This window comes from Schistocerca serialis, chromosome 7 (assembly GCF_023864345.2).
Source record: "Schistocerca serialis cubense isolate TAMUIC-IGC-003099 chromosome 7, iqSchSeri2.2, whole genome shotgun sequence".
NCBI classification, from domain to species: domain Eukaryota; kingdom Metazoa; phylum Arthropoda; class Insecta; order Orthoptera; family Acrididae; genus Schistocerca; species Schistocerca serialis.
In genome coordinates, this window is record NC_064644.1 from 492,688,418 (window position 1) to 492,703,157 (window position 14,740).

Genomic DNA, 14,740 nt, shown 5'->3' on the forward strand with positions numbered 1-14,740 from the left:
CGATCCGTTACAGCCATGCGGATAAGATGCCTGTCATCTCGACCGCTAGTGATACGAGGCAGTTGGGATCCAGCACGGCGTTCCGTATTACCCTCCTGAATCAACCGATTCCATTTTCTGCTAACAGTCAGCGGATGTCGACCAACGCGAGCACTAATGTCGTGATACGATAAACCGCAATCGCGATAGGCTACAATCCGACCTTTATCAAAGTCGCAAACGTGATGGTACGTGTTTCTCCTCCTACACGAGACATCACAACAACGTTTCAACAGGCAACGCCGGTCAACTGCTGTTTGTGTAAGAGAAATCGGTTGGTAACTTTCCTCATGTCAGCACGTTGTAGGTGTCGCCACCGGCGCCAACCTTGTGTGAATGCTCTGAAAAGCTAATCATTTGCATATCACAGAATCTTCTTCCTGTCGGCTAAATTTCGCGTCTGTAGCACGTCATCTTCGTGGTGTCGCAATTTTAATGGTCAGTAGTGTATATATGAAATACACTGTAATAGTACGTTATATTTCATCTGGACTTTGATGCAGATGAACGCTACGTCCACTCAGCAGAAACACATACATATTGCAATCTCATCATCAAATTATTTCGCCTACTCCCACTAGTAAAAGACAGTCTCAGTGTTAGAATGACGCTTGTGCTTTATGGTATTGTATAATTTTCCAGCAAAAAACGTGTTCTTGGACGAGGAAACGATCGCAGCTTTCGACGCCAGCTTTGTCGATACGATCAGCTTGGACGTCACCGCAGGCGATGAGCAATACCGTCAGGAGGCCGCACTGAAGATCCGCGAATTCTATTTTGGCCGTGACCCAATCAGCAGTGAGGACTTCAACCGTCTTGTTCAAGTGAGTAAAACACGAAGTGTTCACTTAATGATCATGTTGTTGGAAGTCTTTCTTATCAACATTCATGTTGTCACACACGGCACAGTCACATTAATATGACGACCGCGTTCGTTCGACGTAAACGCGTAATGACCACCCACAAACGGCAGGCGGCAGTATTAGCAGTGGAGGTCATGCAAAGCGTGTCTGGGGGACGGATAAATAGTGCAATTGCCTTAACTCTTCGTATTGTGCGTGGATGCTATTTACCGGGTGATCAAAAAGTCAGTATAAATTTGAAAACTTAATAAACCACAGAATAATGTAGATAGAGAGATAAAAATTGACACACATGCTTGGAATGACATGGGGTTTTATTACAACAACAACAAAAAGTTCACAAAATGTCCGACAGATGGCGCTGGACAGCAAAACGTCAGTGACTGCGCATGTCAATCGTGTGTAAAAGGTGCTGTAATGAGAGAGAGAAGCAACACATCTACCGTTATCGGGCCTTTTTTCTTCGAGGAAATGTGTGATTTTGGTTTTGTAACTGCTACCGTGACGGGTGAGAGGTACGCCGATATGTTACAGAATCGCATCATCCCCAGTGTGGCTGATAAACACCTGCTGGAACGTACGATGTTTATGCAGGATGGCGCTCCACCCCATATTGCCATCTAGAGGGTTGGATCCCCTCCTTCGAAAGCGTGAGATTGCAAAGTCTGGGCTACTCTCAGGGTGGAATCTCCGTCTTCGAAGATTGTGTTTGTTTGTCTGTCTGTCTGTCTGTCTGCCCGCCGCTTGCTGCTGTCGCTGTTCGTTCGTCCGTCCGTCCGCCTGCCTGCTCGCTATCCATCGCCGCCGCCGCTGCCTGCTGTTTCGCCCGTCTGTTCGCCGCCGGCCGACGCCGCCGCCGCCTGCTGCACGTCCGTCTGTCCGTCGCCGTTCGTCTGCAATGAGTACTCCCACCTCCACCGTCATCTACACCTCCCCCTCCCCCTCTCCCACAGTCACTTCCTGGAGTGCCGCCCCTGGCCTCCCTCCTTCCACCTCCCCTTCCCTTCCCCCACTTGCCCATCCCCCTATCTCCTCCCCTGCTGTATACCCACACCTCTACACCCTTCCTCCAGCCTCCACACCCTCAACAACTCCCACTAATACCCCCGCCCTCACGTACGCCTCTGTTGCCGCCTCTGCTGCCGCCCCTCAGGTGGTTGGCTTCCCCTCTCTCACCGACCCCATCGCTTCGTCATCTGCATCTCCCGCACGCATCACGTCGCGCCGAGCCACCATCGCCACCACTGAACCAGCTGCTTCTCCCGGTGCCTCCACTACGCCACAGGGATCTGCCACCCGCCACCTCCCTCTCCTCCCCGTCCCTCTCCCCTCCTCCCAGCCTCCAGTCTCCAAAAAACCCCAAAAGCGCGTCCTTACCGACTCTGCTCCTGCCACTTCCCACAAAAAATCAACACCATCTCCCCCTCCCCCTGCCGTCACCATGGACACCACCCCTCCTCCTGCCACCCATACCTTGACCCCCACCCTCCACACCTTTGTCCTGTCGACTCCCGATCCTAAGTTCCTCGACACTCGTACCCTCACCAAGGAAATACGAAAGTACGTACCTGGTGCTCCCATCTCCCAACTCATTCCCCGCAGGGACTCAGTCCTTATCAAGTCCCCGTCCCCATCCTTTCACACAGACCTCCTGCGCAAACTCCCACGAGTAATGTTTGGCCCCCATGCCTCTTTGACATCCTTCCTTCCCGCTTCCACTCCCCATCAGCCCCAGCCCCACCTGTCACCCCCCCACCTACACCGCTGTGATCACCAAGCTCAGACCGGTGATCACAGAGGATGAAGTGTTGGTAGAACTGAACTCCCTTCCGGACTTGGAAATCCGCTCTGCCCGCCGTATCCACAATGCCTCTGGTCCCACCTACCTCATGCGGGTATTCTCTGAGTCCGCCCCATCCATAGACCATCTCCTCACCCAGGGTGCCCTGATATACCACCGTCGCCACCCTGTTGAATCCTCCAAATCCCCTCCCCAATCCTACCGTTGCCAGCGGTGCCTGATGTACAAGGACCACCTGACTCCCAACTGCAAACCCCCCCCCCCCCACCTGTCCCCATTGCAAGGCCTCCCACTTTCTTAAGAACTGCCCCAACCTCGCTGCTCCTCCTTCCTGTAATACCTGCAATGGCCCCCATCCCACATACTCCCACAAGTGTAAAGCTAAACCCCCTCCAGCCACCCTTAACTTACAGTCCCAGTTCGTCCCGTCAATCCCCCTGTCCATCCCAACAGTTCCCTCCGTCCACCCCCCACAGCCGAGGACATCATCCGGTTCATTACCGTTGTACTCCAAAACATTCACCCTTTTCAGTGCCCCCACACCTTCCAACAAATCTCCCTTGCTGCTCGCTCTGTTTTCCACCTGAACACCATCGCCACTTACTCCCACAACCAAGCCCACTTCATCTTCACCCACCTCGACACCCTAGTTTAAGTCTCTTCCGTTCTCTCTCTTCACCCCCCTTCTTCCCGTCATGGCGCGGCACGAGTCTCGCATCCTCTTCCAGAACATTCGCTCCTTCCACTCCAACAAATACCTCCTCATGCACACCCTCTCCCACCACCAGGTCGACGCCTTCCTCTTGAACGAAACCTTTCTCCAGCCCCACCATTCTATCCACACCTCCCCCTATATCCTCCACCGCACTGACGCTCCTGGTCCTCGTGCACAGGGTGGAGTCGCGATTGGCCACCTTAAGCGTATCCCCGTCTGGCCACAACCTCTCCTCAATGACCCCACTGAACACCTTATCCTTAGTGTCTTCTTCCCCTCCCTCACCATTACCTGTGCTACCATCTATGTCCGCTCCACTGCTCCTCTTCCTTATGACTTCATCTCACACATTGACCACACCTTCTCCACCTATGTGATTGCTGCCGACCTCAACATCCATAGCCGCACTCCTGCTGCCCTTCGGCAGTAGCATCAGTTCCTTTCCACAATCCAAGGTGACCTTGTTCCCCTTCCCCAGCACACCCAACCCGAAAGTGACACCACCCCCAATGTTGTCATTGCCTCCGCCAACCTCCTTGGACGTATCGCTGTCGCCGTCCTTGACCCCACAGGTAGCGATCACCTCCTTGTCCTTCTCACCATAACGTCTGCTCACCGCCTCCCTCTGGCTCCGCACCCTGCACCCCCTCCCAAAGTCGCCCATGACTATTGCTGTGCCAACTGGGATGCCTACCGGGATTCCATCTCCACCCAGGTCGAAAGCCACCCTCTTACCTATCGCCATCCTGACGACATCATCCACGCTTCGTCCTTCCTTCAGAAGGTAATTACTGACGCCGTGGAGGCCCATGTTCCTACTAAAACCATCCAACCACACCGTCCCACTCTCCCTCCGCGGGCTGTCCTCCTCCGTGAATCCTGCCGCCTCTATCGCTCCTTCCTGCGCACTCACGACAGGGATACACTCCAACGCCACCGGCAAATACAGCGACATGTACGGAACCTTATTACAGCAACGAAACGCTGCGACTGGCGCCAGACCTGCAGGTGACTCAACGCCACACTCCCTATCAACTCCTCCAAGTACTGGTCCGCCTTCCATCGTCTTACTGGTTCCCTTTCCGCTCCCCACTACCCCCTTCTCCATAACGATCGCCCCCTTCCTGACAACCTCAGTAAGGCCAACCTCTTCGCTTCCCACCTTTCCGAGGTCTTCTCCATCCCCGATGATCCCCACTTTGATTATTCTCTTTCCCCCACAGTCATGGAACGTGCCGATACCTCAGTCGCTCCACTTGCTCCTAGTCTCCAGTACTTGGGGCAGTTGCCCCCTCCGACGTAAACACTCCCATCACAGCACAAGACATTACACTTATCCTCCGGTCCAAACGCAACACAGCCCCTGGTCACGACTGTGTCACCTACCGTCACCTTCGCGAAAGCCCCTATTCCTTCCTGACTGTCCTCGCCCATCTCTATAATATTGTCCTCTCTACTGGCTTCTACCCTAACCTGTGGAAGACCTCCCGCGTCCTCTTATTCCTCAAACCCAACAAACCCCCTTCTGCCGCCTCTTCCTATCATCCCATCTGCCTCACCTCCATCTTCAGTAAGGTCCTTGAATCCATCCTCTCCCACCGTATCCATCAGCACCTTGCTCAACACCACCTCCCCCCCCTTACCCAGTGTGGCTTCTGACCCTCCTTCTCTGCTGACGACCAACTCCTCAACCTTGTTCACCTTCTGTCCCTCCAGCTCAACTCCCGTCGCTGCGCCATTTTTGTTTCCCTTGACCTCCAAAATGCCTATCACCGTGTATGGCATCCCGGTCTCCTCTTTAAACTCCAAACCTACGCCCTGCCTATCAATTTTGTCCATCTGGTCGCTTCCTTCCTCTCGCACCGTCCTTCCTATGTCACCCTCCACAACACCAACTCCCGTATCTTTTATCCCACGATTGGCGTCCCCCAGGGTTCTGTCCTCTCCCCTCTCCTTTATCTCTTGTATACAGCTGATAAATATGCTGATGACACCGCCTTCCTGGCTCTCTATCCTACCCTTCAACGATCTCAACGTACCCTCCAAACCCACCTTAACCAGTTCACCACTTGGTGTAACCAGTGGTTCCTCAGTCTCAACCCCTCCAAAACCCAGGCAATCATCATAGGCCGCACCACTCGCTCCTTTCGCCTCCATGATTTCTACCTCACCCTTTATGGTCGTCCTATCCAACTCACCCCCACACTGAAATACCTTGGCCTCACCCTTCACCGACACCTCACCTGGACCCCTCATCTCCTGACCATCCAGCAGAAAGCCCATTCCCACCTCCGCCTGCTGAAACTCCTGTCTGGTCGGACATGGGGATTGCATCCTTCTACCATCCTCCACACCTACAAATCCCTCATCCGTCCTATCCTCTGTTATGCCAGCGTCGCCTGGATCTCCACCCCCACCTGCTTTTACAAGGCCCTCCAAATCCTTGAACGCCATGCGCTCCGCCTTGCCTTCCATATCCGCCTTCCTTCCCCCACACGACTCCTATATGAATTGCTCCCCTTCCCCCACCTCCTCCTGTTCCTCCAACATCTCCGCATCCTTTACATTGTTCGCAGGCTTGATCCCCCCCACCCTCTGTTTTCCTCCTTCCTCTCCATCCCCCGCCCATTGCCGCGCCTCTATCGCTGTATCCCTCCCTCTCTCCACCTCCACACCCTCCATCTCCTTCATCAGGGCAATTTCCAACGCCTCCCCCTCCCAGATGACGAACTTCGTCGTGACATCTACCCTTCCTTCCAACTATAACCTGGCCTTGTCCCCCCCCCCTCCCCAGGGCCCCCTTTTCCTCTTTCCTCCTTCTCCCAGAGCGGATTTTCCTCCGTCCCCGCCTCCCCTGAGACCCTGCACCCCATACTTGCCTCTCTCCTTCCCACATCCCTCCCTACCTGGCCCTCTTCCACGCGCCCCCTGCTCCCCTCCCCCATCTCTTCCCCTCCCTCCCTTCTTCAGGTCTCCCTCATCTCCTTGCGCCTGGCAGATACTCTGTATTGATCATCATCAGTGTGCCACATCAGTGTTGTGTTTAGTGCTGTTTCTCATGTACGTCAAGAGGTGTGATTTTAATTGTGTACTGCCTTGAGGTTCGCCGTCAGTGTTACATTATGTGCTATGCCATCCGTCGCTACCTTTATGCTCCTGTCGTACTGTGCCTTGTGTTCTTTTAACCATCGCAGTGTGTGGCTTTTTGTGTGTGCTCCTTTTAAACAGTTTTTTATCTCCATTTTACAGTCACCTCGTTTTTTGTCTATTGCCTTCCATGCTGTTCCCCCTTTTTTATATCTATGTTCACCTTATTCTCTCCTTTGCTGTTTTTAAATGTCTTCTGTTGTTTTGTTCTATGTCTTTCGGCTGAAGAGCAGCTCCTATGCTACTGCCAGCCCGCCCCCATGGGTAATTGAAATAAAATAAAGAAAAAAAACCCATATTGCTAGACGCGTGAAAGATCTCTTGCGCGTCGTTTGGTGATGATCGTGTGCTCAGCCGCCATTTTCGTCATGCTTGGCCTCCCAGGTCCCCAGACCTCAGTCCGTGCGATTATTGGCTTTGGGGTTACCTGAAGTCGCAAGTGTATCGTGATCGACCGACATCTCTAGGGATGCTGAAAGACAACATTCGACGCCAATGCCTCACCATAACTCTGGACATGCTTTACCGTGCTGGTCACAACATTATTCCTCTACTACAGCTATTACTGAGGAATGATGGTGGACATATTGAGCATTTCCTATAAAGAACATCATCTTTGCTTTGTCTTACTTTGTTATGCTAATTATTGCTATTCTGATCAGATGAAGCGCCATCTGTCGCGCATTTTTTGAACGTTTGTATTTTTTTGGTTCTTTTAAAACCCCATGTCAAAAAAAATGGTTCAAATGGCTCTGAGCACTATGGGACTTAACATCTATGGTCGTCAGTCCCCTAGAACTTAGAACTACTTAAACCTAACTAACCTAAGGACATCACACAACTCCCAGTCATCACGAGACCCCATGTCATTCCAAGCATGTGTGTCAATTTGTAGCTCTCTATCTGCATTATTCCGTGATTTATTCAGTTTTCAAATGTATACTGACTTTTTGATCATCCGGTATATTCAACGCTCCTACCGTTAGGTTATTAATTCTGGCCACTGTCCCATGCGGCTCGTTGTAGCCTCATGATTACCTCATCAGCTGTCTGTGAAATGGCCGTTTATTGCAGAAATACGTACACAATCAACTGTGTACTGGTGTTCAGCAGTGTATGATTCTGTGTCAGGGTTGCTCCGATTCCGGATAGCGAGGGAGTCAACAACCTGCTTGCGTAGCACCAGTCTGCTGGACCTGGGACTTGGATACCGGGGCAAGAGTGTGGCTGGTGCTGAAAGCCTGCGGATGGCCGATCAGTAGAAAGCCGTCAAGACCAAGGATGTGGTCTTGGTGCTAGAAGATGGTTTAGTGGTGACTTGCCCAAACTCGTGGTGGCTACTGGCTGACCCATATGAGTCTAGTGCCCTGCACAGTCTTCTCATTGTGGTAGGTGCTGCAGGATTATGAATACCTCTGCCAGAATTTACGGTTATTTATACTGGTCAGCAGTTCAGTTGTTGTCGCCAGATGACGAGGGAGTCGATACCCTGTGTGCGTGGCACCAGTCTGCTGGATCTGGGAGGAGTTTTGTCTGCCCGCCCTACCAGCAGAAATCTCGTTAGCTTACCGCACACACCGAGCGAGTTGGCGCAGTGGTAGGACACTGGACTCGCATTCGGGAGGACGACGGTTCAATCCCGCGTCCTGCCCACCTGATTTAGGTTTTCCGTGATTTCCCTAGATCACTCGAGGCAAATGCCGGGATGGTTCCTTTGAAAGGGCACGGCCGACTTCCTTCCCCATCCTTCCCTAATCCGAGCTTGTGCTCCGTCTCTAATGACCACGTTGTCGACGGGACGTTAAACACCAATATCCTCCTCCTCCTCCTCCTCCTCCTCCTTACCGCACAAAGTATTAGCCACCCCCAAAAAGAACTCACTGGTCGCTTTGGAGCAAAGTAGATTTCATGTGAACCTCCACCACTGATTTAGATCGTGCCAGTGAAGTGGTGCATATGTACCAATTGGTTATGTGGTATTGGCATTACGGCTGTGCAGCACATAGTGCACAGCGTACTCAAGATTGTCTCCAGCTACTGTTTCCTAATCGTTGCAGTAGACGAAGGAGACCTGTAAGAAATTGTCCGGGATGAAGAGCCACTTCTGTGTGGACAGGGTGTGGTAGTGAGTCGTGGCCATGGGGCAGGCCGTTGGCAGCGCAAGAGAACAACATCAGAAAGTTAAATATTTCATTAAGATTCATGCTACTACACTCACAGCGCTGCAGCGCGTCGGCCACACCCCTTTATCACCTACCATGGTTTACTCATGGTGTGCAGAGGTGGCCAGCTGTCGGCCAAGAAGCCACCCGTGCACCCATGAAGTCCGTGCCCAGGAGCACTGACGCCCAGAAGCCTGCTGAGCAGTACGTGCCTCAGTTAGGTGCAATGAGGCTGCTCGCAGAAAACGCCAGCGGTGTGGAAGTCTGCTCGAATTCCTGAACGGGATGACAGCCCACAGTTGAGGAACTATACGATCAAAGGCACGAGTCGCCATGTCGCCCTCACCAGCATAGTAGGGCGCCTGTTGTAATGCCCCAGACAATATCGGCTGCCACCAGGGCAGGAGTCTGGATGCTGTTGAGGGTCTGGAGTCATTCCACCAGAGCTAGAAGATGGTCCAGTGCTGCGATACACACTTATCACTAAATTTGAGTCAGATTACAGGAAGTGCCGCAGTTCTCCATACACACAGATTAACGTTTAGATCACTTGCATTTTTTCCTCTACATTCAATCGCTCTCTTCACTAATGGTTCAGAAGAACTTGGCATCAATTACTTCAGCCTACGAGTTACCTATCTTAATCTGTTTCGTGGGTTTCAAGGTCTTTTTATTCCTTATTACCGTACACCATGCCCCTCACATTCGTCTGTCATTCCTGTTGCGACGGGCATTCCCCTGTCATTCAGCTTTACTCTCAATGCACTGTGTAGATTCGTCTATCCCTCTCCAGAGTATCAGGTCACTAAGAGTGCAGACCGATTACCATCGCCGGCCGGTGTGGCCGAGCGGTTCTAGGCGCTTCAGTCTGGAACCGCTCGACCGCTACGGTCGCAGGTTCGAATCCTGCCTCGGGCATGGATGTGTGTGATGTCCTTAGGTTAGTTAGATTTAAGTAGTTCTGAGTTCTAGGGGACTGATGACCATAGATGTTAAGTCCCATAGTGCTCATAGGCATTTGAACCGATGGCCATCGAAGTTTGGTCCCTTCAGTCTCACTCACTAAAATTGCAGGCCAAAGTGTACAGATTTTTACATAGCGCTTAATCTATTCCTATTAAAATCTTTATAATGTTATTGACCGGCTAACGCAGTGCACAATTCCAGCTGCAGGTTTCCTACCTAACGGCTTCCAGTAACAACAAAAATTTCATTTTCTATACTTCGTACAATTAGCGACGTAAATTAAAAATTTAACATCCTGTAAAAATCTGCTCATAACATGTATAATCTTCCTTTAAAGGCCTAACACAATAGTTCAAATATTTAAATCAGTAATTGTGTTATGTGTCTTGAGGCGGTGCAAATCGCGTTTCGCAAGTCACCCAGACTATATTCAGCCAGTGTAAGGAGTGAGAACTCTTAGCGACTGCCAACTAACTTTACGCATCAATTCAAGCTTTTATGAAACTTTTCCTCTATGACGCCACCACAAAATACTGAAAACAAGTTTATCGTTTACTATATTTTCTCGTTCATGCAGTAAATTTCAGCGTCAGGCACGACGTTTTACTTTGTTACTTCTGTACTAGTAGCTCCATTCGCATGAGGTTTTTCAGTCAGTATTAAAGTACACCACTGAATCTACATGCAAAATTATACAGCCCGGTGCAAATAGAAGTGGCTCAGAGAATACAGTTCCAGTCTAAAAAAAAATAAAATTAAAAAAAAGCAGAGTAAACGAAATGCAGCACTAACCTCGGTCTTCTTTTCTAGATTATTTCTATCACTTTTTTTAAATATTTTGATATACACTCCTGGAAATGGAAAAAAGAACACATTGACACCGGTGTGTCAGACCCACCATACTTGCTCCGGACACTGCGAGAGGGCTGTACAAGCAATGATCACACGCACGGCACAGCGGACACACCAGGAACCGCGGTGTTGGCCGTCGAATGGCGCTAGCTGCGCAGCATTTGTGCACCGCCGCCGTCAGTGTCAGCCAGTTTGCCGTGGCATACGGAGCTCCATCGCAGACTTTAACACTGGTAGCATGCCGCGACAGCGTGGACGTGAACCGTATGTGCAGTTGACGGACTTTGAGCGAGGGCGTATAGTGGGCATGCGGGAGGCCGGGTGGACGTACCGCCGAATTGCTCAACACGTGGGGCGTGAGGTCTCCACAGTACATCGATGTTGTCGCCAGTGGTCGGCGGAAGGTGCACGTGCCCGTCGACCTGGGACCGGACCGCAGCGACGCACGGATGCACGACAAGACCGTAGGATCCTACGCAGTGCCGTAGGGGACCGCACCGCCACTTCCCAGCAAATTAGGGACACTGTTGCTCCTGGGGTATCGGCGAGGACCATTCGCAACCGTCTCCATGAAGCTGGGCTACGGTCCCGCACACCGTTAGGCCGTCTTCCGCTCACGCCCCAACATCGTGCAGCCCGCCTCCAGTGGTGTCGCGACAGGCGTGAATGGAGGGACGAATGGAGACATGTCGTCTTCAGCGATGAGAGTCGCTTCTGCCTTGGTGCCAATGATGGTCGTATGCGTGTTTGGCGCCGTGCAGGTGAGCGCCACAATCAGGACTGCATACGACCGAGGCACACAGGGCCAACATCCGGCATCATGGTGTGGGAAGCGATCTCCTACACTGGCCGTACACCATTGGTGATCGTCGAGGGGACACTGAATAGTGCACGGTACATCCAAACCGTCATCGAACCCATCTGTCTACCATTCCTAGAGCGGCAAGGGAACTTGCTGTTCCAACAGGACAATGCACGTCCGCATGTATCCCGTGCCACCCAACGTGCTCTAGAAGGTGTAAGTCAACTACCCTGGCCAGCAAGATCCCCGGATCTGTCCCCCATTGAGCATGTTTGGGACTGGATGAAGCGTCGTCTCACGCGGTCTGCACGTCCAGCACGAACGCTGGTCCAACTGAGGCGCCAGGTGGAAATGGCATGGCAAGCCGTTCCACAGGACTACATCCAGCATCTCTACGATCGTCTCCATGGGAGAATAGCAGCCTGCATTGCTGCGAAAGGTGGATATACACTGTACTAGTGCCGACAATGTGCATGCTCTGTTGCCTGTGTCTATGTGCCTGTGGTTCTGTCAGTGTGATCATGTGATGTATCTGACCCCAGGAATGTGTCAATAAAGTTTCCCCTTCCTGGGACAATGAATTCACGGTGTTCTTATTTCAATTTCCAGGAGTGTATTTCATCCCTGCTTTCAACGTCTGCTATAGTGACAGCAGACGTTGAAAGAGACCAGTGTTCATCTCTTGGCACTTCTGGGCCGTGGTCAGCAATTTGCTGAAGCCGGATCAAAGCTGGACTGCTGAAATTGCTGCAGTCTCATCCGAAACGTTCCGGTGCAGTTCTTGATGACTATGCGAGTTGCTGCGATACGCGTTAGACTTGAGAGTTCCCCATGAAAAGCAATCGCACACTAATAAATCAGGCGACCTGGGTGACCAGCTAGGGCCGCTACCAGACTGACCTCCGTTAACAATTCGGTCAGGGGTAAAGGTTGTGTAAATGTGCTCCAAGGTTCGACCAGCTACGTGGGCAGATGCTCCCTTTGTTGAAAGTAAATGTATGTCTTTTCCTGTTCCGTTAACGCTGTCGCAGATTTCAAAATTTTGCCAATGTAAAGCGCCGAAGTCAGTGCCTGATGAAAAAAGATGGGACCAATATTGCGGCGTGCACACACTGCCCACCACACCCCAAGCTCCTGCTCATGCAGTGGTGTTTCATGGAAGTTACGCCGAGTCGCCGCTGCCCAGAACCTGTGATTATTTGAGTTTACATGCCCATTCAGGTGTTATCATACTTTATCAGACATTAAAAACAGATCCATATCCAAACCATTCATTGTTATCTCAGTGAACAGTCACTCACAAAATGGGAGGCGCTGAGGAGCATCTGATGGTTTTAATACATAAACAACAGACACTCGGTAGGGACGCATCTACAGGTCCAAGTGGAGTATTCGTCGTCACGATCGAAGTGATATGCCGATTTCTTGCGGCAGGCGTTTGGTTGATTTGGTAGGACTCTGAATCATTTTCTTGCGAATTGCAGCCAAATGTTTTGGTGTGTGGGCAGATGTCAGAATGTTGTTTGACTTGTTCGAAAGAGATCCTGTCTGACGCCATTTTCGGGCTAAACGTTGCATGGCACACTTGACTGGCCCTTTGACACCATTAAACTTCTCAGCAAACAACTGACGTCACCGTTTCCACCACTTTGTTGTCACGTAATTTTCCACAACGAACTCCTGCTGCTCCACTGTGAGTGCCATCGTACCCTTTTCAATGCTCCACTTATGCTGACACAGCCCGCACTACGCTCTGAACCGGTGTGGATCACGTGGTGGGAGTACACGTGGTGTGCAGGTCACGGGGTGTGGTTATATGCCTACATTCACGTCCATTCGTGTCCACTCTTCTGGGCCACTTTTATTTGCCCCACCCTGTATAATTGTACGACACCTGTTTTGCTAGATTTGACATTATATACATGAGAGTTCGATTCTTTAAAGATTCGAGGGTGTCCTTTACTTAGATTTCAGCAGCAAGCTGTTAGCTCTTGTAAAATAGTGGAACCCACCGCCGATCCTAGTAACGTACTGAACCGTAAAACCACTCTCATTCAAATTTACTGCTTAGTTACACCAGTTAAATATTTTTCTTTCCGTTCTTGACAGCTAAGGACCACGTGACCACTACTTTCTTCTCATTTCCTCTTTTTTTTCTAGAATTCTCTTCCACATTTTCACTCAATCTCTCTGCCTTTTTTTAGACAACTTCATACCTGTCCTCTTTCTGCCTCTTCCTTGGAATCCTTCTAAATGGAATGTTTCGCATCTGAAAATGTTTCATTCTGCTGCTGCTTCTGGTTTTACGCTGCGTATTTCTGGATCTTTTCTACTTTCTCGAATCAAACGTTAATTACTTTTCCGTGTGCTACTTGAAAAACTGTCTTATCACCTGTTGTCATTCAATCTGTATAAATCTCCAACAAATATCGATCTTCTTTTCTTCATTATTTCTATCAATTTTTTTTAATATTTTGATATATTTCATCGGTGCTTCACAATTTCCAGGCTTCTAGGCTTTTTTGATTCTTATTGAACCTAAGATTTTCTTCACAATTATTCCCTCTAACACTTTCTCGCTTTCCCACGTTTGTATTTCAGTGCTAGGCATTCACCAGCGTTCAGGCGTTATCGTTTCGCTTCTCTATTATAAGGCATTACTTTTACATTCCCTGATGTACACTTTTTATTTCGCATTCCCTTTATTATTTCATTACAAGTGTAATTTTATTTTCGCAGCTAATCAGCGACCTCTACTACAACGAACCTGTCGACATGACTGTACGTTTACTGGTCAATGAATCTGCTGACGTTCCTGTTTACGAATATAAATTCTCATACAAAGGCGAAAACAGCGCATTTCCACAATACGAAGGTAAGATTTAGTACAGAGTATACTGTATAATGATAAGGGACACTATACGCTACTTTGTATCTCATAATTAAAATGAATAAAACGGCAAGATGAACATTTCTCAGACTAGCAGTGAAATTGTCAAAAATGCATCAACGTTTCACTTGTAGTCACTTTGTACATCTCTGTGCTATGTCCGTGTCAGTCCAATGAGTAGATATTTTGACGGTCTGACTCATACCCACCCGCGGCTACCGTGAAGCCTGAATAGGCTCGTTCTTTACAGGCACTGCCCAAAATCTGCTTAATGCAAAGAATGATGCAACAATTCGTAAATTAAAATGATCCATTCCTCCCATTCATAAATTTTGTGAATAGTTTTGCCGTAGCAATGAAAGTTTCTCTCCTTGCGAAATGCGGTAGCTTCTCGCCCTCTTCGTCCAAAAAATTTGCTTGAAATTCCATACAAAAATATTCAGTTTGGTTTCCATTGCAAAAAAATAAAAAATAAAAAAAAATCAGTAGCTGTAATCTTTGCA

General features: G+C 50.0%; 1 protein-coding gene across 1 annotated transcript in view; it reads left to right on the forward strand.

The window, feature by feature from the left end:
* The window catches only part of LOC126413174 (cholinesterase 1-like), a 187,428-nt gene that overhangs the window by 135,777 nt on the left and 36,911 nt on the right, over window positions 1-14,740 (forward strand). Inside the window, exons 7-8 of the mRNA XM_050083069.1 lie at window positions 682-863; window positions 14,087-14,222. Of these exons, the coding sequence (XP_049939026.1) occupies window positions 682-863; window positions 14,087-14,222 (318 nt within the window). The remainder of the gene's footprint in view (window positions 1-681; window positions 864-14,086; window positions 14,223-14,740) is intronic.